This window comes from Drosophila sechellia, chromosome 2R, assembly GCF_004382195.2.
Source record: "Drosophila sechellia strain sech25 chromosome 2R, ASM438219v1, whole genome shotgun sequence".
NCBI lineage: Eukaryota > Metazoa > Arthropoda > Insecta > Diptera > Drosophilidae > Drosophila > Drosophila sechellia.
The window spans coordinates 5,310,992-5,334,447 of NC_045950.1; the positions used below are offsets into that span (position 1 = coordinate 5,310,992).

General features: G+C 43.6%; 4 protein-coding genes and 1 long non-coding RNA gene across 11 annotated transcripts; 3 read left to right on the top strand and 2 right to left on the bottom strand.

Moving 5' to 3' along the window:
* Positions 1-1,353: 1,353 nt before the first annotated feature.
* On the bottom strand, positions 1,354-2,600 carry LOC116800543. Its single transcript, XR_004361471.1, has 3 exons — positions 2,228-2,600; positions 1,903-2,161; positions 1,354-1,814 (listed from the first exon to the last, which is right to left on the bottom strand). It is a non-coding gene; the product is annotated as an uncharacterized LOC116800543 (long non-coding RNA).
* A 2,556-nt stretch (positions 2,601-5,156) lies between these two features.
* Positions 5,157-13,277, top strand: LOC6608280 (protein anachronism). 3 transcript variants are annotated; one of them, XM_032715886.1, is made up of 5 exons: positions 5,157-5,693; positions 9,894-10,282; positions 10,617-10,861; positions 11,654-11,726; positions 12,084-12,187. In XM_032715886.1, the coding sequence occupies exons 1-5, from the start codon at positions 5,398-5,400 to the stop codon at positions 12,095-12,097; spliced, it is 1,017 nt and encodes a 338-aa protein (XP_032571777.1). In that variant the 5' UTR covers positions 5,157-5,397; the 3' UTR covers positions 12,098-12,187. The 3 variants fall into 3 exon arrangements, with proteins under 3 accessions (XP_032571777.1, XP_032571776.1, XP_002033024.1); XM_032715885.1 differs by having other exon boundaries at positions 5,159-5,693; positions 10,617-10,865; positions 12,084-13,277; XM_002032988.2 differs by having other exon boundaries at positions 5,160-5,693; positions 9,894-10,273; positions 10,617-10,865; positions 12,084-13,277.
* Positions 13,278-14,425: 1,148 nt separating this feature from the next.
* Positions 14,426-18,058, top strand: LOC6608281 (solute carrier family 28 member 3). Of its 4 annotated transcripts, none has more exons than XM_032715677.1 (8): positions 14,426-14,629; positions 15,787-15,840; positions 15,901-16,096; positions 16,149-16,350; positions 16,417-17,181; positions 17,247-17,574; positions 17,642-17,822; positions 17,884-18,058. In XM_032715677.1, the coding sequence occupies exons 2-8, from the start codon at positions 15,787-15,789 to the stop codon at positions 17,967-17,969; spliced, it is 1,812 nt and encodes a 603-aa protein (XP_032571568.1). In that variant the 5' UTR covers positions 14,426-14,629; the 3' UTR covers positions 17,970-18,058. The 4 variants fall into 4 exon arrangements, with proteins under 4 accessions (XP_032571568.1, XP_032571570.1, XP_032571569.1 ...); XM_032715679.1 differs by having other exon boundaries at positions 15,904-16,096; XM_032715678.1 differs by having other exon boundaries at positions 14,426-14,599.
* A 6-nt stretch (positions 18,059-18,064) lies between these two features.
* LOC6608282 (sodium/nucleoside cotransporter 2) lies at positions 18,065-21,505 on the top strand. Of its 2 annotated transcripts, none has more exons than XM_032715681.1 (7): positions 18,065-18,294; positions 18,346-18,667; positions 18,891-19,655; positions 19,712-20,039; positions 20,100-20,280; positions 20,341-21,032; positions 21,084-21,505. In XM_032715681.1, exons 1-6 carry the CDS (start codon positions 18,150-18,152, stop codon positions 20,376-20,378), a joined length of 1,779 nt encoding a protein of 592 aa, XP_032571572.1. In that variant the 5' UTR covers positions 18,065-18,149; the 3' UTR covers positions 20,379-21,032; positions 21,084-21,505. The 2 variants fall into 2 exon arrangements, with proteins under 2 accessions (XP_032571572.1, XP_032571574.1); XM_032715683.1 differs by having other exon boundaries at positions 21,103-21,505.
* LOC6608283 lies at positions 20,254-23,293 on the bottom strand. Its single transcript, XM_032715676.1, has 10 exons — positions 22,984-23,293; positions 22,765-22,928; positions 22,592-22,698; positions 22,271-22,491; positions 22,057-22,211; positions 21,887-21,998; positions 21,655-21,802; positions 21,431-21,602; positions 21,074-21,374; positions 20,254-21,011 (listed from the first exon to the last, which is right to left on the bottom strand). The coding sequence occupies exons 1-10, from the start codon at positions 23,233-23,235 to the stop codon at positions 20,454-20,456; spliced, it is 2,190 nt and encodes a 729-aa protein (XP_032571567.1). The 5' UTR covers positions 23,236-23,293; the 3' UTR covers positions 20,254-20,453.
* Between the last annotated feature and the right edge of the window lie 163 nt (positions 23,294-23,456).

The window sequence follows — 23,456 nt, forward strand, 5'->3', positions numbered from 1 at the left end:
CAAAGGCAGTGGCAGTGCCAATGGAAGAGGCCCATGCCCATGACCAGGAAAATCGCAGACGACAGGGAATCAGTCGAAGTCTCAGTTCTCAGTTTACAGCTACCAGACAACGCGACGCGACGGAGGAGCAACTGCATGTGCATATCATTTAAATAACTTTCAGCAGCGCAGCACAAGTGTAAAACTGAAGCCACTATCCGGCGGCTCACCTGCTGCACCGCCGCTCCAGAGCCGACCATCGGCCCATGGTCCATATTTGGATGCAGCAGCATCGGCATCGACATCGGCATCTGCATCTGCATGTGCATCTGCATCACTTAAGGACAACTTCGACATCGCCCCAAAACAGAGTGTCTGCCTCGGCCTCCAGACACTCTGCAGACGCGAGACATGCACTTGTCTTCGCCTGGCTGGGTCAGCCTCGGTCCCCAACACCATTCCGTTGGCAGCTCCATCCCCATTACCCATCTCCATACCCATCTCCATACCCATCCCCATCCCCATCCCCATTCCCCATCTGCATCATCCATCCTCCGGCGAACACATTCATTGTCAATTTTGACAATCAACAAGACGCGGCTGCAATCAGCAGCATTCACATACAGGCGAAAAAATAGATATGCTGCCATCGAGAATATCAGGTAAATTAAAGTTATTGCCACTTTTTAGAAATATTCAACAAATTTACATAAACAATTCGCGAAGTATGCACGTTAGCATTTAAATAGCTTGTGGCCAAATAGTGTTTATAAATACTTGTTGCTAGCAAAAACCGGAATGGAATTCACGTTTTGTTTATCATAAATTAGCCTAAATGGACAGCTAGCAAATTTGATCCAGGACTGCTGGAAATTATTATTTATTACTCCATGCATAGCGTTGGTAAACTTACAATTTATTTGTTGCCGTGTAGCATCCCCAGCCGCCGTCCCTGCGACGGACTGTCTGGCTCTCGGGGTTTTGGTCTCGGTCTTGGTCTTGGAATCGGCCCCAGTCTGCATCCTCGTCTGCTGGGATCTGGATCTGGCTGGAAGGGGCTGGGCCCAAAACACCAACAGAAGCCAAACGACGGCACGCGAAAGTCTTAAAAACCGAAAATGAAAATGCGCAATAATTAATAACAATCAGGCCGGGGGGTACTGAATCCAAGGCGAATACTATACACCCTAAACAATAATATTTATATAATCAAAATACCAAAATCTTGAAAGACTAAATGTTATTAAAGTGAATTACAATTGATAATAGAAACTAATTTTATTAAATTGATCTTATTCGTACCTTTAGAATTAATTAAATTATACACAAATTATAAAAAAATGTAACTAAAATTAGAAATTAACTTATTTTTAAATTAAATTAGAATGCCAGGCCATGGAGCGTATGCGTGATGCCCGAACTGAAGTGCAGGGTATGCCCGAAACAGAAAAGGAAAATGTGGCCGCAAATAAACGGTAGCAGCAGCCTGGAGGGCATAAAACAACACAATAACAAATTGGCTTCTGGTCTTTGCATTCCACATGCAATCTGAGCCAGCAATCACGACAACTGCATTCGACGGCTGCAGCGGCACCAGTTGCCATCTCACACCGTGGTAGTAGTAGCCAGTGGCCCAGAGATGGCTCCTCCAGCAACCGGGCAGCTAACCAGCTAGCCAGCCAGCCAACCAGCTAACCAGCACCCATGCCACAAGTCTGGAGGCACTTCTTGGTCGGTGCTGACTTGACACGTCTGGTCCGCCGGCTGACGAACATCGTGTGTTGTTAATAAACTGGCACCATCGAATGTTCTTCCTTAGCGTGCTGCTTCTTAGACTGAGAGAAAATGCATGCGATTAGTATGTGTACTTATTTAACTTACCAGATTATATAGTCACTTTTAAGGGAAAAACAATTTACATACTATTCTGGCATCTATCTTTAACTTTGGTGAGATTCATTCATTGTGAATTGTGGCTAATAAACACCGTAGAACCGCAATTTTGAAGACTGATGCATATGATCGAAAACCTGATGAATATTTTTCGGTCCGTTGATTGGGAAAGGGGGGTGACTTGGGATACCGAACCCTTTCTGGAGTGAGGGATAATTATGTAAACTACGTGTTGATGGTTAAATAATTTCGCCTCGCTGCCTGCATATTCAATGCGTCTGAAAGTACACTTGAGCATAATAATGCCAAAATGTTAGTTACTAACCAATTCCAAGAAATCCCGCACCTTACGTACCATCAACATTCAAGGTCAAATCTCGCAGCAATCCGAAAATTTTTATAGTTCCATTAGTTGTGCCATGATGCCTCAATAAAGCCAATAAATCAATAACAACCGTCAAAAGCTGCGGTAGGATAAGAACTTCCCGCTGCCAGTAAGAGTCATAACAATCCGATAAGTTCATTGCCATAGCCGTGCTGAACGCATTTTTTAGATTGCTCTTTTACGGGTCTACAACTAATGTATTCCAGTGCCAAATCAATGTTTGTCATACATTCTGAAACCACTGAGTCGGCACTTTTACCATAAGCTAGTATGGCAACTATGAAGTACTTTCCTTTCCATCATCTTTCAAGATAATTGAAATATTCTTGTACTTTTTACTCCATCCTTAACTATCAGCTGAATACGCACCTATTCAAAACAAATGAAAACAAATAAAAACAAAGTAATCACAAGAGTCAATCACCTGATAAGCATTAGCCCTATAGACGTGGCCAAATCGCTATTGTCACCAATTATTATGTGATCGACTAAATTTAGAACAGAGCACCCACTTGTAACCATACAGAAAATCACTTAAGCGCCAAGGGCCATAAACTTACCAATTGCCAGATGTTTTCCAACCAGGTGCGCTGAGTGGGGTAAGTGGGGTGTGTGGGGTGAGTGCGGTGAGTGCGGGTGGGGTGGAGGTGGAGTGGTGGCCAGTGAGTGGTGGTGATAGTGGTGCCGGTGGTGCTACTGGTCTTTAGAGCCTCACGTGCCCACATCCAGCTGGACGGATAGACGGAATTGTTGCTCATTGGCGGCAATTGCCGGCTACCGTTTAAAATTAAGCCCCGCAAATTGGCACGAGCGTGAGGCATACTACGGATTTGTCAGAAAATTGCTTTCAAAAATAAATGTAGGGAAATGCGGGGCAGCAAGTACCTGCCTCGCAAGATCAAAAGAAAGCGGAGGTATTTCGATTTCGTATTAGGAAGTTAGAAAATTATATATAGGTCCACCCGATCGGGCGGCCTTGGAAAGTTAATGAAAAATCAAAATGCGAGACTCTACTTGACTCATTTGGCATTCCAATTCGCGTTGTCTAGAAATATCTACATACATGTCTGGCACTTTTCTGTTGTTGCTGACATCCACATTGTCCACAAAGTGGGACAAATTCTATGCGAGCTCTCAAATAAACAAACATTATTATATAAACTTCGCGACAAGAGGCGCTGATTGCGTCCCACATACATATATATATCTTGTATATCTTGTTTTCATTTTCCCCCCACACCACACCACCACCCCACCTACCGGCGGGATTATGAATCTCTGGACATTTGATGCGATTGCAATTTTACATAACACATATCACTCGACGTCTGGAGAGGCCCGCCCCTGCGACCCCCTCTCACCACTCTATTCAGAACTTAATCGGTGTGTAGACACATCATATGAATGGGCAGCGGGAAGGAGCCGAATCCAGACTTTATAAAGTGCTGCGAATTATACAATCATTTTGAAATTCAATTTGGTCCAGACGGCGGAGTGCTGGGAAAGATGTGTTTATATGTTGCGAATAAATAAATAAATCAGGAACGTCCTTGAAGTCTGGCTGTTTGGATTTCCGTATGCGAATGGAATGCATAATATTCGGGGTAGCGCCAGAAGTGCTTGTGCTATTCCTCATGCGTAGTACCAGAAGTGGGCCAAAGGATGGGCTTTCTGGGGTTAAGCGACAAATGCCCAACGCCGTGCCAGGCACCGCACGCACCTCTAATAGGATATATCCGCCCAATTCACCTTCCAATTGATGGACTACGCACTTTCGGGCCTATCTCGTTGTCAGATGATTAGTCCGCACGCACAAATGCCGGCGACAGCTGAAAGTCAAGAGCAAAGGCATCTTGCCCCATCGTGCCCCAAAAAATAACAGCAACCGATAACGGACATAACTGGCGTATCAAAACAATTTGATTAGGTCATACTAATTGTGCGCTGGCGAGGAAAATCACTTAGGTTAATCTAATCGCCCACGCACGTAGTAATTGAATAAAAAGTGCCCGTATTCACGGACATTCGAACGAATCCAATGGGTGCTAAGCCGTCCAAAAGATTGACACAGGTTGTTCATAATGTTTGAAGTGCCCCGAGTGTTTGGAGTGATAGATAGATAGATAGATAGATAGATAGACCAAGCAGTTTTCGGATGATGGCCCTGTTTGATAACAGCCACTTGAGGAAGTCGGCAAACAAACCTAGGTTAGGGCCGGAGTATCGCTTTCGACCCTAAAGATAAGCCCCATCTCGGGCGCGCAGGCACAGGTCAAAGATACAGATACACCCATACAGCCGCGTTCCGTATCTCACGCACGGCCACTGTAGCGCACCACGTCGACGTCAGCAGCGCCGGCAGATCCTCAAGCGGCGTTGATTGGTCGGCCACCGTGTATCCGAGCGCCAGCCGAACCGCCAGCCGAAGGCCCCAAGCGCTACACTGCAAACTTAGTCGGGGTGTTGAGTGGCGAACAAATGCGGTAATATTATTTAAAGTAAAAAAAAAAACTAGTCTAAAGAACTAAGCAAAGATTTAATGTGCGCTTTTAAGCTCAGGTTACTTCTCAATATTATATAATATATATTATTAATTAAATTGACAATACAACACTAAATAATTACGAATTTTGTAACAATTTATTTTAGTAAGCTTTATACTATAAAGATAAATATTATATATAGATATAAATTATTTAGTTTAACTACAAATATTTGATGTTATTGTGCTAAGATAGAAAAACAACTCAAGTTAGCTGACAGCTAAAGAAACATTATTCTTTTTTAAGCACTCACATTTTCTCGCAGTGCCGGCCGCAACGCAGCGTTTACGACCATAACAAAGTAGATATGCCCGGCACAACCAAATTTTTCTTATTTAAGACTAAAAAACCGACTCGGGCAAATCACTTCATACTTGGTTCTTAGAGCGAACACATCGACAAGCTGAACACAACAGCCACAAAAATTAACAAATTCGCCTGTCGCGGTCTCCAGCTGAAGTGTAAAAGATAGCATTTTAATTGCTGGCAAAAATGCAGTGAAAAAACGTTGAGTTCAAGTGATTGCCAAGAGGAAAAACAACTATTTCCGTGTGAAAACATTTAGTTTGGCAACAGAGCCAAGAGCAGAACACAAAAATGGCAAGTGCTATGCGTGGTGAAAAGTGCGAAAGGAGCCGGATGCGAGAGCTCGTCCTGATCCTGTCGCTGATCATCATGGCCGGCGACTCGAGGGCCACTCCCTTCGATCCCTCCTTCTTCATAGAGGGCGTGCAGTCGGAGGTGGTGAATCCGTTCAACCGCACCATCCTGAACCGTTTCAACCTGACCGAGGAGCAGATCCTGAGCATCCAGAACCGCAGCAATCCGAACATGCGCGACGACTCCGGCCAGTCCTCCAACCAGCAGTATCTGCAGCAGGTCGCCACTCAGCGGTAAGTGCCAGGCACCTCGAAATGGCCAAAAAAAAAAAGAAAACACGCGCTGTCAATCAATGTCGCATCATGGCGAGAATAGAACCTATCCCCAAATAGAAATCTCTAAAAATACACGCTCCACTTGAACAAAAGACTGGCTAAAAAAAACAAACATTTTAAAAAGCTGCCTTTATGTAAACAAAAACTGAAAACAGTGCACTGTGCAATTAAATCAGCTCAATCAGCTTCGGCCATACATACATTGTGTTTAAACACCATTCCTGCTGCCAAATTTCACAAATTTTGTATAAAATTCTCCGTCCATTAAGTGAGAGATTTGTCCAAACACGGGCCACTTTCATTCAAGGCTAAAAACATTTGTGCATCTCGGCCAAAAAATCAAAAAATCGAGTATACTGTACGCTCAAAAGTACATTGTACACGCTCTGCTCCATATGGTTTATCTTCAACACGATTTCCCCCATGCAAACCGATTCGGCGAATTAATAAAAATAAGTTGTGAAAATTAATACTTTCCCGTGAGATTTCCCACATGTGCACTCGATTATTATTTATTTATTGATTGAATGCTCCGCCAAGTGCATGAAGTTCCTACCAAAAGTCATAAATGTAATGGCCTCGCTTAGCAGACCGAAACTTAGGATCAATAAAATACTTTAGCTATATACGAGAAGCGTGCCCACAAATTGCGTCTTTTGTTTTGATTATGCGAAATCTAGAGTGATTAGAATCTTTAAGTATAAGGATTTGATTAAGGCGCTTAACAGTTCAACAAATGATTAAGTGGTTACTAAATAATATTTATTAATATGCACGTTTTATTTTAATTTTATAACCGTTCAAATCTAGTGGTTTTCTAGTTGAAAGATAAATAATCAGATCGTTAAATAAAAGATAATCAGAGCAAATCGATCATGATATAGAGATATTTCTAATATTATCATCATTATCATTATATTGAAAGGAAATTGTGCGCATAACTTCAAAATCCCTATCTATCTAACTATCTGACCACACTAACTATATTAAGATAGGTGAAATAGAGAAATTACATAGGCCTGCCAGTAGAGATACATCATTATTTTATAATTTATCAGAAGATACTCTTGTTTCCTTAAGCTTTTGTATCTGCCACGCAAACAAACGTGTGGATCTGAATAACCATTTAACCAACTTCCAACCAACTGACCACACAATATCTATGTAGATCAAAGGGGCGGGGGCTCGCCAGCCCAGATCCATCAATGCTATCTGTTGTATCCATCAGATACTGTAGTGCAACAGTCGCGACGCCGCTGCACAATGCGGACACACTGACACAGGCACTGCAACACACAACTGCAGTCTGCATCGAATTCCGTCGGCGACCTCTGTGTCTTTCTATGGCTGTCTGGCTGATGTCTGGGAGCAGTCTGGGCCATGTCTAGCTATCCGGCTCCGAATGCGACTCCGTCCGCGAATGCGACTGCGACTGCGGCTCCGTCCGTGTCTCCGGCTGCGGCTATCCGGTAATGAACTTTTTGTAGGTCGTTGCTATGCAAGTCGGGCACTCGTGGGGGCCAACAGCTGATATCTAAATTGTTTCATCTCGTTTGATTGCTTTGGCAGAGTTCCGTACCCGTACAGACGTACAGAGACGGCGAAAGAAAGAAAAGAGGCAAAAAACCTATGACGTATGAGTAATGTCATTGGGACAGCAGACATGTCTGCCCCCAGCAACTGGCGCAATGGTGCATTGGTGCCTTGGTGCAGGGCGGACGGCAGTAGGCGTGTGCATTTCGACTGGCTGCAGTTTCGCCGTTGGTTGCATGATAATGAAGTGCAGCCGGCGAGACACTGTCTAGCCGTTGTTGCTACTGTTGCTGCAGCAGTAGCAATTGCTACTGGTGTTGCTGCCACTGTTGCTACTGTTGCCACTGCTGCTGCTGCGGCCTGAGGCAACGGAGTGCAAAACCGCAGACGCAGACACTGAGGCGATGCATTCAGAGATGTCTGCCCCAAGCGAATGGAGGCCAATGCAAATTCGCCCCTGCCCCCAAAGGCAACTACCCCCCAAAATGGCACCCTGCCTCTGCGCATGCGTGACTCACGCATGAACTGAAATAGTGTCTAAGCGGACAGATTGTCGCGGTAGCATCGACAGCACACTGGGAGAAAAGAGGCAGTCGGTGTCAGCTTCATTAAGTGGTAGTCTCCAAGCCAGCCTCTTATATTCTCTTTGAATTTGATTATTTTGAAAAGTGTTTCTCATAACTAAACCTAATATAAATAATTTTAATAACTTGCTGATCAATGCATCATTTGCTTGAACAATAACTACTATACACTAGTATTTGTAATATTTTTATAAATTAAAAAGTACTTTGTACCTGAAGTGTTATTCCTTTTACGCCCTCTTATTGATTTACTCCTTTAGGTCTATGTATTGCCAAATTATCCATATTAAGATATATCCAATCTGTTTCAGATTGACCCCGATTCCGTGTATTTTTTTTCGGTGCAGCATCTAGGCCGGCAGACAGACAGGGAGCAAACAACGAGCGGACGGAAAGACCGCCTGTCTGACGGACCGACAATCTGTCTAGACGGTGGCCAGACAAACGGCACGACTCAACGAGTTTTCAAGTTCATGCCACACAGCCAACTCCAGACGACTCCGCACGCTGGAATTCCTTGGCCAGCCCAGCTAGCCCTCTAGCCCGCTAGCCCGCTAGCCTGCTAGCCAGCTAGCCAGACAGATTCGGTGCGGTTTCGTTCGATCGATGCGATCACAGCGTAAACATAAACATAAACAAGAAACGATAATCAGGCAGGGGCTTGGTTCACATTCGGAACGGAGCAAAAGGCCGAAATGCCAAGAGCCCGAAAACTGGGTTTCATAATTATTTTTTGGCTAGACAAACTGCGCCGCGGGACAGACCAAAAGCCAAAACAATTAATCAGTTTCTTTTTCACTTTTTGATCTTTTTGTGCATTTCGTGTGTGGGAAAAGGAACAAGACGAAGCGACAGGCGCGTCTCAATTGCCGATCCAGACGCATACAATTGTCCAATTTCCAGGCGAGTGAGTGCGGCCAGATTAGATCATAGCTAACTAACTATTGTTGTCTGCCCCTCTTCCGAAGATTGTGCACTTGGAGAAATATATACAATAGTTATTTCCAATCCAATCAAGTGGATGATGAGATAAAACAATATACTCAAAAGCTAATCGCTTTCTGGATCCATAAGCTAGATCAAAAGTCAGTTCTTATGGGCAGCCTTTTTCCCCGTGCACTGGCTGAATTTCGCCTCGATCTCAATGGGTTCTTAAGTGACACGGGTCTGTTGTTAGCTCCACTACGCGCACTTAGCTCATAATCAAGTTTAGGAAATATCCCGACGAGCGGCGAATCATGTGAAGGCATTTTATCAGCGCAGATGACTCGGGCCGGTCGCATTTAGTAGAAAAGTATTTGGCGATCCGCCAAGTCGGATGATTGCTCTTGGGATACGCGGCTATCGCCGTTCCTCGGCTAACTAACTGACCAGATTAGTGGTCAACATTATTTTTAAATTGCCCAGCACACCAGCATGAGTAGTTTATATTTACGCGGCGATATTGGGCCACACATTCGAATATCTATCGCAATGAGGGACTTAAAAAACTGATTATCGCTTGATAGAAGCTAAAAATACACCACACTAGGTATCGGGAAATAGTTTTATGGCCCAAACAGTCCACTGAACTCTGGCTACGACGCAAGCGTTTTATGGAAAATAGTTTACTCATTATGGGTGCTTCCCAAAACTTGGACCCGACCCCTTCGGCGACAGATTTACCAGTTCCTCGATGGGAACTAGTTTGGTCGCTGTCGTCGGACTAAATTGAATCAAAGTTATAAATTCCCAGCAAATGGAAACGAGCACGTTTTCCTCGCAGCCCATCTCCTCCTGCCTTCTTTGTTGAATTGTGAATGTCCGAATGTAACGCTCTAATGTCAATTAAGTGAGTCTTACATAAACACTTGAACTAAATTCTCTGGGCGGCCCAGCTTGGGCATACAAATAGCTGCTAGAGGAACATCAAAAGATGCCAGCTCCAGATATCCCGCACCCAAGATGGGGTGGAATTCTGTATAAAGAAATTATCATCTTAGTAAAGAGTACTCTTTAAATCGTTTATATAAATTTAATTTTCTTTCTCAATATTTTGCAGACTCAACGACATCTTCAAACGCGTACAGAAGGCCATCTCAAACGAGCCCAATGGCAGCGCCTCCAAGGAGAAGGCCGGCTTTCCCATTTGCAATGCGGAGACAACCAACCCAGAGCAGTGGTCCCTGGGCAACAATGTGACGCTTCAGTTCGCCAGCAGTGTTTTCATTTCCAACAACGACGACCGTCTGAGCAGCGCCCTGCTCCGCCTCTACAAGACCAATCCCGGTCAGACTCGCGAGCACAATCCCGGCCAGGCATCGGCACAGCCCATCAGCACTGAGAACCCGGGCAATACGGCACCAAATTGCGCGGAGCAGCCGCCCGTGGGTCCTCAAATCCGCGTCACCGTCTCCATTGTCCACCAGCAGAGGAAGAAACGTAAGTTAGGTAGGAGGAATCCAGAAAGTCGAACTTAGAAAATACAATGTCTGACCACTCAATAATGCAGCTATGCAAAATTTATTATTAACTAAATAATAACAATAGTTATTGCTAAAAAAATGGGGCTTATAACTTGAGCTTACAAATATTAAAATGCCTGTTAATAATTTTTAAAGCCCCATTAATTGTCTTGACTTTGCCATAAGGCCATCCCAGCATAATGCGGTTTAAACTTGCACTCCCAAACATTTTGCTGACCCAACATAAAATTGTTTTCGATAAATTTTTAAATGGCCTAGAACCGCCGACTGAGAAAACCCAATCTGTTTGCCATCCTCAGAGCGCAAGAAGCGCACCTGCAACACCGCCATGCTGAGCAGCTCCTCCACCGGCTGGGTGGAGATCGACGTGAAGTGCGCCCTCGCCTACTGGGAGCAGCAGCACCGCCAACAGCTCCGCCAGCAGCAGCCGCTGCAGCCCCAGCTGACCGCCAGCGTGGTGGGCATCCTGATGATCGAGGTGCACGACGACGAGGAGAATCTGCTGAGGCCGGGGCTCTACTTCGCGCCACCCACTTGCGACCAGGCAGGTAAGCGTGTTGTTTGCCATGTCCAACTAACCGCCCGGGAACGGAGTGGAGGCACCTCGTCCTCCCCATCAGTCACTCTCTCCATCATCTCTCACTCTCCACATACATACATATCTCTTATCCCAAACGAATCGGTGGCGACAGGCCCCTTTTGACACCTTTAGCACACGGCGATCAGAATTTATTTACATTCGCGAAAAGGTCATTAGTCAGGCAACTTCGGGGGCCGGCCAGCAGCCAGACGTAAATTGAGCTGGCAAAAAAAAGTACTTTCAATGTAATTCCAGACTGCGAATATCGGTAGACGTAACACAAAAATACCTAGTCGTCTGATTCTGCAGTCAGCAGAATCGAAGTCTCAATTTACAATTCATACCCCGCACGTTTTCCATTCGAAATGCTTCCGTCCGTATATTTGAAATCCATTGGATTGGGTTGGGCTGGCTCCCAGTTGGAGCGGAAGTAGCGAAAGCCCGAATATCTGTTTAGGATTGACTCAGGTCTTGAAAGTTATTGCCCTGGATCGGTAAGATACAACATCGCAGAAGCAGATTCAGCTCAACGTGCTACTAATCAAAATTGCTCATACGCACCGTAGTGCGCTGTGCTCGGCTTTCTTTGTCGTTCAGTTTTAATGTGTGTTTTTTGCTCCGCTTACTTCTTGCCGTTGTTATTTTTGCTGCTGTTTTGCATGCCCTTCATGTGCGCACTTTCCAATTTGCATTGCATGACCTACGACATATGGTAGTCCGATTTTAATGGCCCATTCGGATTCACGTTTATTCCAGACATTGCTGTCCCATGGAGCGTTTACCGAACAGAATCGTTTAAGTCTCATCTGGCGAGTTGGACATTGCCAAGGTAAGTGTTGTATCCGAGAATTCATTTAAACTTTTCATTTCAAAGTTTTGCGCCATACACTGCTTGCTCGGGTATCGACCATTGCACTGCTTGTCAACTGCTTTGTACAAGCGATCGCTGCGTAACACTAATAAGTGTGTGACCGTACTTGAACACCCGTTTGAAATAAAATTTCCCTCCAAAATTCGATGTTATATTTTTAAAAAATGAAAAATTTAAGGTTTTTAAATATATTTTTATTTTTACTTTTAATTTTGAAATCGAAGAAGAAGAACTAGGAGTGTATATTTTGAAACTACGAAATATATTTATTATTATATAATTATAGCTTAAATGAAATCTCCATATTTTTTACAGAAAACCAAGGTTAGACATCTTCTTCAACGGTAGCAACTCCATGAAGAGCAGCTACAACACCCCCAAGAGCAGAGCGTTTATCGAATCCACCACATCTAACTCACCCACGATCGACAACCAGCTGGACGAGAGCGGCGATTACGATAGCCAGCAGCGGGCGCATATCCAACTGGTTCACCAACGGCGGCACCACCACAACTACCAGCAGCCGGAATCCGAGTCCGCACAACTCGAGGCCGAGATCGAGGCGGAGGAGCTGATGTCCTCGGCGAGCAACAGTGAACAGCAAATGGAGCCGATCTCGAACCACCACCGACATCGGACTGGCCACCATCACCCGCACCACCAGCTGCACCAGCACCATCACCACCACCATCGCCACACCAAGCACCACAGGATTTCAGCCCACAAGCAGGAATAGATGCCACAATCACGCGCCCATCGATTCCCCACTTTCTCTCACCCGAACTCATGCTGGTCTTAAAATAATGTCTTGTTTTATATTTGTAACTTTAGGGCCAGTTGACTTAATTAGTTTTTAGTTCATCGGTTTGCCAACCGCGTAACCTTATTTAAATTATATTTTAAGTTTCGTTGTAAGCAGTGCCCAATTTCGGTCAAAATTTGATTTTATTTTTTAATCTCCTGTACTCTAGAAGCCTGTGATTTAGATGGGGTTGAAGTCGCACATATTTGCAACAAAAATTGTCAAAGCCTCAAGAGGAAGGCAAGCCCGGAATACAATTTATACGAATTTAAGTAATATATTTAGATGGTAAACAAAATTAATCAATGCCTTAGCGAAGCATTACAATCCCAGACTTCTGCACAATCCTCTCGAAAACCAACAAGCCAAGAACGAACCAAATCAAGCATTTTCGATTCTATTGATAAGCGATTATAGTCCCGCAATATAGTTGTGTTACATCATAAATAAGTCAATAGGTTAAAAGTGCCTTTCTGCTAAATCTCAAAATTCCCCATTGGAGCCCAGTGTCCCATTGGTTTTAAGATTTTAAGAACCACATGTTCATCCAGTCAAACCACATTGTATCCCTAATCCTTCACCTCCATACCTACTAAGTGCATTTGCAAGTCGATAAATGAAATATAAAGATAAATATGATCTATTAATAAATTTAAGTCGCACACGTGTAGGGTTGCGAATCAAATATAAATCCAGTTGACTACCGACTTTCCTGTGTTACCTTTTGGATCAGATTGCCACACGAGGGTCTCGACGATAAGATACGATGCTCTTACCCATTAAATCGCACAGAATTGCGATTGGCAATCTACTTTGCACTCAACTAATTAACACTCCCTTCGATTGACCAATCAGTTGTGTCATTCCCCTAATCGCCGAACACCAATAGAAGTCTTTATCAATGGGCGGGTGTACGACTTGGTATCGCGGTAGCCCGGCACTTACATATGCCTTCCTCTATCGCCATATAGCAATCAGATTCCTCAAACGTCATCGTTATCGCGTGCAATCTGCTGAGGGGTTTATGGCCCTTCTGAAAATTATCTGGCACTAATATCGGCCTAGAACGCATGCCAAGCACCTCTCATTGTTAACAGCCAGCTGATAAAACAGGCTACATGTCATCCCAATTGCCTATTCAGCGGTACACTGCCATCGCAAGTGTATTAGGACACACAGGGAAAAATATGTATAGAGATCTTAAAAAAATCATCAATCGATTTTTTAAAATTCGACCAAAATATCGAATAAATATTATTTATACTATCTTCATAAAAACTTTTTTATTAAAATAAGGAAAGTATGAAGCCAATGTGGATTGTAATATTATCTGCCTGTTTTCAAATCTTTTTAAATTATTATTTTTATTTTATAGCTTATTTTTTTAAATTGCTATTAAATGGATATTTTTTGATCAGTGAACCATTTTGTGGCATTGCACTTCAAGTTAAAACTCAATTTGTAAAAATTGAGTTGGTACAATCAAGCTAATATTTATTTAATCATTATTTCGCTGTGTAGTTAAACCAAATTAACACCTTACCAATCTGTACCACGCGGTATTAGCTGAGTACTAGAATACCCATTGCTATGAAGTTATAAAAAGCCTCATTAAATATTTAAATTGGGGAATTACAGATTTCTTACAATTTACAAATTTACAGTAATCCTGAGGTAAGCTTTGCTCCCAACTTATATCTCTGTAAATCAACAAGGCCAAATGATATCAAGACACCATAAATCATTGGATAGAAAAAGGCAGTGCCAATTCTAAACCTGATACTCCCTTATCAGATACCGTGTAGTAGTGATTGTATTAAAAAGGTCCGTTCGGAGCAAACCGAATTTAGTCGTGCCGCGCGTTTCAACGAGCTACAATGTCAGTTAGCCAACGTTTTTAGTCGGGCTAAGCAGATGCATTTATCAGTCATTTGTATTCGGGCAGAGAATAACGACGTTAAAAACCCGTTTCGGCCATAACAAACCGATAGTACTCATCATATACGAAGCAAAACAAACCGTAAAAAAGGTGAATTAGCTGGCGTTCCAAAAACTTAAGGTGCGATCATTATATAGGCTTTAAATACAAGCTGAATATGAAAAAAGGGTTTTTGAACGTATACTCTATATGATACTACTCCGCTTTGTAGTGAAAAACAATAATCGGCAAAAAGAAAACACGTGTGCTCGAGGCTAAATATATAACCGTGTTCTCAGAGCAGGTCTATTAAGTGCTTTATTAACTTTCACGAATTTGGCTAAATGTCACTCTGATAGTGCTATCAACTCTGTTTCGATTACCCAGAATGGAAAATCCTAACCAAAAGACCACCTAACGAGGAACTATACTATATTGAATGGGATTTACAGCCCGAATTTATCAGGAATGAGAGTTGAAGTGGATTATTTACAGCCTGTGCTGTAGTTTACAACCCAGTCAGTCCCGTTGTTGCCCTCCTAAGTTAATGCCCGAAAATTATTTGAGTGGCCATCCACGTGCCGGAGTTTATTCCAATTACAATTATTCTGAAAAGCAAAGTGCCCAATTCAAAAATCGTGTCTGGCCCATGTGCAAACTTCAAAATTTGATTCTTCGGATCCTATCGCTTTCTTTTGAGTGGAATGAATCGTCAAACTTGCCGAACTTTGATTTAAATAGCTAACACAAACCTATCTTGTGCTGCGCGACACGTGGCATATCTTCCCCTTTCGAGGGCTAAAATAATTTGATAGAGATAAAGCCAGATTATGATTGCGGCAAATTGCTTGTTGTCGGGTATTAATACCAGATACTTGTGGTCTTACTCTACATATAATAGTTTCGTAGAAAGAATTAAACCCTATAAATAGTATATTCTTCATAGAGATCCGTCAATTGTCCGACAGTTCGGCTGTCCGTCCGTCCGTATGAACTTCGAACATAAATTCTGAAATTATGCATTCAAGTAACGGCTACGCAGCACAAGCTTGTCTCAAACTGTTGCCACGCCCACTAACGCCGATATCGCTAAAGTCCGCCCACATGCTTAACTCCTAAATAATGTTGTGATAAGCTTATCAAAAATAGGACTGGTTCAAATTGGACCATTAGAAAGGTATTAAGAGTAAGCTGAAAACTTATTAACAAAATATAGCAACACACTCGCTTTGTTGTACCCGGTATATAATAGTCGCAACACTTAACTTCAACGTTCTCTCTTATTTTTTATGTTATAGATGTCAGCCGAATCTTCAAAAGGAGCTATTAACAATGGCTACGAACTGGATCATGTAAGTTTTTCCTTCAAAAAATCTTAAGTAAGCTAGTTTAAATATTATAAAATGTTATAGAAGGAGTTGGACATCCGTGACTCTGAAGAATTCAAGGAACTTCCACTGGATGACACTAGCGATGCCCCAAATAAAAAGGGATATTTTGAAAAGAATCCAAAAGTAGCACGACTGGTGAGGATCTCGTTATATGTACTCCTGCATCTGTGTGTTGTGGGATACTTCTCATATGCGACCTACCACTATCACGACATAAGTAAGTATATCGTCATGTAATTAGCAAGCAGTATATCATTATTCATCTACAGCCAACTATGAGTGCTACTGGAAAGACAACCCATTGTGCGGCATCAACTTCTGCACGGGCTACGGAATGCTGCTGCTCCTCCTGGGATTCATCTATTTGGGTCTCTTCTACTACTACGTCTTCAAACCGATAGTGGGCCACAGCCTGCACAGGAACTACATCAGACCATTTTCAAAGAAATGGCACAACTTCAGCAGAACCAGGTAAACTATTATGAAACAAATATATCTTTAAGCCATGTAACTACTCCTCCTCCATCATCTTCCCAGAGTGGTGTCATTGGCCAGCATCGCATTGCTCCTGGCCCTATTGGCCATCTTTGTGTACTTCGAGTGCCGGGATGAGCCCCAAAAACTGGTGTCCCTGGTGACACCCTGCTTCTTCATCCTGTGCGGCTACGTTTTCTCCACGAATCGAAGAGCCATTAAGTGGCGCATAGTCATCACGGGAATCACGTGCCAGTTTTTGCTCGGCATTTTCTGCATCCGCTGGGAGGTGGGACGCAAAATCTTCGAGTGCTTGGGCAACAAGGTGGCCACGTTTCTGGGCTATGCCACCGATGGAGCCGAGTTCGTGTTCGGCGACTTCCTGGTGCAGAACAATGTGTTCGCCTTCGCAATCCTGCCGGTCATTTTCTTCTTCAGCTTCTTCATCTCCATCCTGTACTACATGGGCACGATGCAGTGGGTGGTGATCAAGCTGGGCTGGATCCTGCAGCAGATCCTGGGCACCACTGTTTGTGAGAGCGTGACGGCGGCAGCCAACATCTTCCTTGGCATGTCCGAGAGCCCGCTGCTAATCCGGCCGTATATCAACAAGCTGACCAAGAGCGAAATCCACAGCATCATGGTGTCCGGATTTGCGACCGTGTCCGGAACCGTATTGGCGGCCTACTTGTCCTTCGGTGCCTCGGCCGCCCACTTGATCACCTCCTCGGTTATGGCAGCTCCCGCTACTCTGGCCATCTCTAAACTTTACATGCCCGAAACGGAGGAGAGCTTGACCTCATCTGATTCAATTGAACTGGAAAAATCGCACGTATTTCTAAGGCGCCTAGTTTAAGCCAAATGTCTAACTAGGTTCACTGTCATCCTTGTAGAGAGGACTGTTCGCTGTTGGACGCAGCGTCCAGTGGTGCCAGCAACGCCGTGCCCATTGTTTTAGGCATTATTGCCAACATAGTCGCCTTCGTCGCCTTCATCGCCTTCCTAAATGGTCTGGTCAGTTGGTTTGGATATCTGGTGGGTCTCGAGCAAATCGACTTCGAGTGGATATTCTCGAAGCTGTTCATCCCGCTGGTCTGGGCCATGGGAGTGCCGAAAGAGGATTGCGACATCATCGCCAAGGTGGTGGCCACCAAAACCATTATCAACGAGTTTGTGGCCTATGAGCGTCTGGGTCAATACATCGAAAATAATGATATCACTGTAAGTTGTTGATGGTGTAAAGCCCACAGCTCATATGGAAACTAACGATTGAGGTCGATTTTTGTAGGCCCGCAGCGCTGGAATCGCCACATTCGCCATCTGCGGCTTTGCCAATCCCAGTTCCCTGGGCATCCTTATCGGATCCCTCAGTGCCATGGCACCACATCGTCGCTCCACCATCACAGCAGTGGCTTTCCGAGCGTTTGTGGTGGGCAGCATAGTCTGCTTCGTATCCGCCAGCTTTGCAGGTCAGTCGATAACCGATCGAAAGTATTTGTTATTATTTTAACTAGTTTTACTACATTATAGGCATCCTTATACAAGAAGATGACGAGCGGGCGAACTACAACAGGATATTCCACAAGTTGGGTCGAAAGAATGTTACGCAGTTTTAATTCCTTGAAGTTGTAGATCGTGATAATTAGCTGATCAAATTAAGCAAATTAAAATTCTTATTTATTAAAGATGTTTTGGATTATTTTTACCCATTTGTTTACTAGGGGGCTGTGGGTTGAGAGTCATAATATACACACAACACTTCTTAGACTACACACTGTTTCTGATTTATACACACAATGGCAGATCCAGCAGAAGGCGAACTGGATGAAAAGCCTCCGCCATCGAGGGCACAGCGAATCACCTACGTGATACTCCATGTGCTGCTCCATGTCGTATTCATATCTTACTTTACTGCAGCCACAATCATTTTCATCTTGTACGGTGAGTTACTCCTTTGAGTTTGAACTCAAATGCTTATAAGAAAAAACGCAGACAAAGATTCCGACGACTGCTGGCCCAATAGGGGCTCGGGAGCCACAACCGAATCGACAGATAACTCAACCGAGGATGATGATATAGATGACTATGAGGAAGTGGAGGAAGAAACTACTGAGAAGCCATTGCCAGAGGTTAAGCCAAAACTATTGTGCACAATTAACTGGTGTCATGGATACGGGTTCCTCATCGTCATGTTCATCTTGTTTTATATACTATGGCTGTACTACTGGGCATTTAAGCCATTCGTGGGCATCAAGCTGTATAATAACTACTTGGAACCAGTCATTGACAAATGGATTGAGTTCAGTCGCCAGTGGTGAGTACAATATCCTTTACATGATCTCCCTTCAGACTTGAACTGCGGTACGATAAGTCAAAAAATGCCAGATGTTTAGGACCTATGCACATTATCCTTTCGATTAAAAATGATATTATGGCTAAGAACCTTAGCTACTGACCACAATGGATGTGAGGCTCCTAAAGATTCTTCTAAGAAGCAAAATGCTTTAATCCTGATTTTCCATTTTCTCCAATTTTAGGATAGTGTCCGGCGTAATGCTGGCGATCGTGATCGCTGTGGTGGTGGCCTACCTTGGATTCGAGTGCCGCAATGACGCATTCAAGGCCATAGGGCTGCTCGGACCTTTGTGCTTCGTCATTATTGGATTCGCCGTGTCCAAGCACCACTTGCAAGTACCTTGGCGCATAGTGACCCACGGTCTCTTGGGCCAGCTGCTGCTGGGCATACTCTGCCTGCGCATCCCCTTCGGCCGCTCCGTCTTCCAATGCCTTGGAGACAAGGTGACGATATTTCTGAACTACGCACAGCACGGAGCACGCTTTGTGTACGGGGATCGCATCTGCGATGAGTATGTCTTTGCATTCGCCATACTGGCGGTGGTGTTCTTCTTCAGCGTGATCACCAGCATTATGTATTACCTTGGCTGGATGCAGTTCATCCTGAACGGTTTCGGGTTCCTCTTGCAGGCCATGGTGGGCACGACCGTTTGCGAAAGTGTAAATGCAGCGGGCAACGTGTTTTTAAGCATGACCGAGAGCCCTCTGGTCATCCGGCCGTATATCGAAATACTGACCGTCAGCGAGTTGCACGCTATATGCACCTCCGGCTACGCGACAGTGGCCGGTACTGTCCTCGGGGCTTATGTGTCCTTCGGTGCTCCGGCCAGCTTTCTTATCGCAGCCAGCGTGATGGCTGCCCCGGGTTCACTGGCTTTCGCCAAGCTGTTCTACCCCGAGACCGAGGAATCTCTGACCAGGTCCGACAACATTAGGCTGGAAAAATCGTAAGTTCCTCTTCATACGAGTTAACTTTGGATAATAGCCCAGACACCTTGCCAAGAACGGATACGTCTATTTTGGATGCGGCCGCCTCGGGAGCTGCAGCAGCCTTGTTGATTGTGCTCGGAATCGTCTCGAATATCATCGCCTTCCTAGCCATTGTGTTCTTCCTAGACGCTGTAACGGAGTGGACTTTCGAGCTAATTGGACTGCATAACATCACCCTACTCTACATTCTCTCCCAGATCTTTATCCCGATTGTCTTCGTGATGGGAGTGCCGTGGCACGACTGTCAAGACATTGGCCTGGTGGTGGCCCAAAAGTCGTTCATAAACGAGTTTGTAGCCTATAGGAACCTGGGCATATTGGTTAGCGATAAAAAGGTTGAAGTAAGTACCCATCTGCATATTCTCTTTTTATAGATTATTTTAAACCTATAATTCTTATAGACGCGGAGCGCTGCAATAGCCACTTTTGCCTTGTGCGGGTTTGCCAATCCCGGATCCTTGGGCATTGTCATCGCTTCGCTAAGTGCAATGGCACCATCCCGACGATCAGACATCACCAGGGTAGCCTTTCGATCCTATTTCGCAGGCAGTTTCGTTAGCTTTACATCGGCTTCGCTTGCAGGTAAGCTGACTTTATTTACACGTTATTTTTAACCGCCTTATCACACAACATCTTTATTAGGGATTCTCATTCAAGATGAGCACATGGATGGTAATTAATTGCTCTAGTTTAGGGAGCGATACGAAAAGCATAGGGAATTCCCAGGTTTGGAAACGTATATCGCGTACACAGAGCTAGGGTACAATTCCACTCAAATTGGCCATAACCTTCTTATGCAATTCCCAGTCGGCAGGATCGAAATTCGCGGTGCACTGGGCAAGCTGAATAGAGGCCTCATATATCTTACGAAGGATTTCTTTAGGCGCCAATTCACTCCGGCGACGTTTTAGGCTAGAGACGGGACATCTATGATCTCCATGGCGAATGTAGCTTGATTTACTGAGATCAAATGAACCGTCGACAACCGTTGCGGATACGTCCTGCAAGGCCTTAAACAATGGGTCTATTGCATGGCGGGCACTAAATGCTCTCAATTGGCCGTCATAGCTGACTTTGCAGGAGTCGAGGAATTTCTCTCGATTCCAGTTTGTGCATCCAACATTTGGTGGCAGTCCCCTGAGTATCAGTAATTGGGTGGATCCATTCGCACGTGCTAGTAGTTTGAAGTAAGCATTAGCAAAGCTAACGCTCTTGTCAATGCCAAAAAGTTTCTTGGCCATTTCCGATGTCCGCTGAAACCAATGGGAACAGTCGATTTGATCGTGGTGCACTAAAAGTTCCAGTAGAGCAACCTTGGGGTATACAAAATCAAGGTATGTATATCTATTTTATAAATGTACTTTTACTTGCTTACCACTTCATAGTACAACTCAATTTTTGTAGGCGCTGAGGAGGAGATGAGTTCTAAGCGCTTCAATATCTTCATTCCCAAGTGGTCATCTGCTTCTGCGACGGCAGACAGGAGTCGGAAGTTTTGAATGCTTATGACAGGAAGTTCCTGCTTTCCCAAGCAGTGGAAGTATCTAAGGAATCGTTGTACATGCAATTGGCTTGGATTTGTGGAAAACATGGCATAAGAATTATTGCACTTATGCCAGTAAGCTATAGCCTCTTTTATGCCACGATCTGTCCAGCACTTGTTAGCCTCTTTTAGCCTAAAAACATTGAATAATTAAAAAAATTGTAAAATGTATGATTTATAGTTACTAACCGAAAGCACAGCATGAGAATATCCGCACACACTTGCGATGTAATAAAATCCTTTTGAAATATGCCGGCACAGAAATACCTATGTAGTTCTATGTTACCCACTAAATACAAAAGACATCCAAACGCATCCAATACTTGATTATAGCGTTCGCCATTGACAAAATTTTTGGCATCTGTGGGCTCAGTAAGTAGTAAGAAATAAATATGATCCAAAAGACACCTTACCTTTAAACAAATATTCAAAAATTTGTTGTAATGTTAAACAAGTAGATGGGAGCACATCCGCGTCGTCTGTAGACATAGCATTTATAAAATCCATGCAAGCGTCGAAGTAGTCAAATTGTGGTGTACCAAGGGCACTGGATATTAAATACTACGAGGATAAATTTTAGTAAAGTTAAAAACAAAGTCTATCCTTAGGCATTTATTTGCAAGCGATTTCTGTGTTTCATCTTACATCTTGACATTTTTGGAATGTGTATACCAGCTCTAAAATATCTAGTACGTGTGGTCGAACTAACACTGAAATGAGCTGTTGCTTCTCGATTTCAGAGTAATATGATGGCCTCCTAAAAGAAAAGACAATCATTGCAATTTGCAAATGACCATTTAATTTTCCAAACTTACGTTTGTTCACACATTATTAAGTCCATCAGACAAGCAGCTACATCATCATCAACATACACCACACCTTTTTGAAGAATATGATATAATAATAAGATGTAGGACCTGATACAATCTACAAGCTCTTCTATGTTTTCAGCAGGAACATTAGGCTTGTCCTAAAAAAATGTCTTGTTAAATAAACTCTTTTACAAATCTTAAGCTATGTTATACGAACGTTGCCAAAAGTACTATTCAAGTGATTGATAGCCACATCACATAGATGTAAAACAGTTTCTCTAAGCCAATTGGGCATTTTTTCGTCTGTAGGATTAGCATGCCAGGTGGACATGAAGTGCAAGCAAATGTGAGCCAACGTCTCGGCTGTCTGTACAGACAACTGCAGGTCACCAGTGCGTGTTCCTTCGGTATCTGCGGTTTCCATTATCTTTTGCATCACTGACAATCGTTAGATATAAATTCTATAATTAGTCTTCAGCCACTTTCAGCTAATAGTCAAATTTTCGGGTGTATCAATTCGTTAGTATTCTTAACTTACAGGTCGCAAGGCGAGGGTGCACTTCTGTCGAATTGATGATAGAATCCTTTACTAAAGAAAGCGTTCCGAGTTGAAGATCCACTACAACCTGGCAATGACTCTTATCGCTGAATGATGTAAGTACAAATATAAAGAAATATTCTTCAGATAGGTTTTATCCAAACCCCTCTTACCTGACTAAACAGAAGTCGATAATTATAAAGACAAGATAGGCAAGGATATGAACCAAACGTTCGCCTGCTTCCAGCAAGCGATCCCTGAATGCGGATACAAATTCTTGGGCCGCAGACATGAGTTTTATATGACTGCTGTTGACTTCATTGCCAGTTTGTGCTTCCTGAGGACGAATTAAAAGTTAATAGACTGAAGCACATTGTGTAAGGATTACCTACAATCGTGAACCACTTGCACATTTCCCTAGCTGCTAGTACACAACGCCCAGATTCGTCGATGTATGCTCCTAATAGTTTAGTGAACCACAATGTCAAAACATCCACAGGATTCGCGGATTTATTTGCGACACATGCTGAGCAAATGGAAACCGCCGATTCCACGTCCATTAGCAGGATGATGTCCTTATGGTCTGTAGCCACCAGCTCACTGTAGGCTACAGATGCACCCAGGCTATCATGGTTTTCGGACATCTTTGCATTGAGTCTGAATCTAAATATTCAGTGTGTTTACAAAATGATCGCGCCCATAGATGGGCAACTTACCTATCGATAGAGAGACTATTGTCGATTAATTATTAGAATTTGTGTATTTTCCTGATTACTCGCAAATAATTCTGCGGTTTAAGTGAATAAAAAATTAAACTGAATTTAAATTAAAAATACGTATTAAATACAGTTAACCACTAACAAGC

Excerpts from the sequence above, each read along its gene's own strand:
- LOC6608281 (XM_032715677.1), top strand. The coding sequence starts at position 15,787 with ATGTCAGCCGAATCTTCAAAAGGAGCTATTAACAATGGCTACGAACTG. Across the intron at positions 16,097-16,148 it reads CTACCACTATCACGACATAA|CCAACTATGAGTGCTACTGG; the intron begins GTAAGTATATCG and ends ATTCATCTACAG. Across the intron at positions 16,351-16,416 it reads CACAACTTCAGCAGAACCAG|AGTGGTGTCATTGGCCAGCA; the intron begins GTAAACTATTAT and ends TCATCTTCCCAG.
- LOC6608280 (XM_032715885.1), top strand. The coding sequence starts at position 5,398 with ATGGCAAGTGCTATGCGTGGTGAAAAGTGCGAAAGGAGCCGGATGCGA. Across the intron at positions 5,694-9,893 it reads CAGCAGGTCGCCACTCAGCG|ACTCAACGACATCTTCAAAC; the intron begins GTAAGTGCCAGG and ends AATATTTTGCAG. Across the intron at positions 10,283-10,616 it reads GAGGAAGAAACGTAAGTTAG|AGCGCAAGAAGCGCACCTGC; the intron begins GTAGGAGGAATC and ends TGCCATCCTCAG.
- LOC6608282 (XM_032715681.1), top strand. The coding sequence starts at position 18,150 with ATGGCAGATCCAGCAGAAGGCGAACTGGATGAAAAGCCTCCGCCATCG. Across the intron at positions 19,656-19,711 it reads AACATTAGGCTGGAAAAATC|AACGGATACGTCTATTTTGG; the intron begins GTAAGTTCCTCT and ends CACCTTGCCAAG. Across the intron at positions 20,281-20,340 it reads TACATCGGCTTCGCTTGCAG|GGATTCTCATTCAAGATGAG; the intron begins GTAAGCTGACTT and ends CATCTTTATTAG.
- LOC6608283 (XM_032715676.1), bottom strand. The coding sequence starts at position 23,235 with ATGTCCGAAAACCATGATAGCCTGGGTGCATCTGTAGCCTACAGTGAG. Across the intron at positions 22,929-22,983 it reads TGTGCAAGTGGTTCACGATT|GAAGCACAAACTGGCAATGA; the intron begins GTAGGTAATCCT and ends ATTCGTCCTCAG. Across the intron at positions 21,375-21,430 it reads ATTCTCATGCTGTGCTTTCG|GCTAAAAGAGGCTAACAAGT; the intron begins GTTAGTAACTAT and ends CAATGTTTTTAG.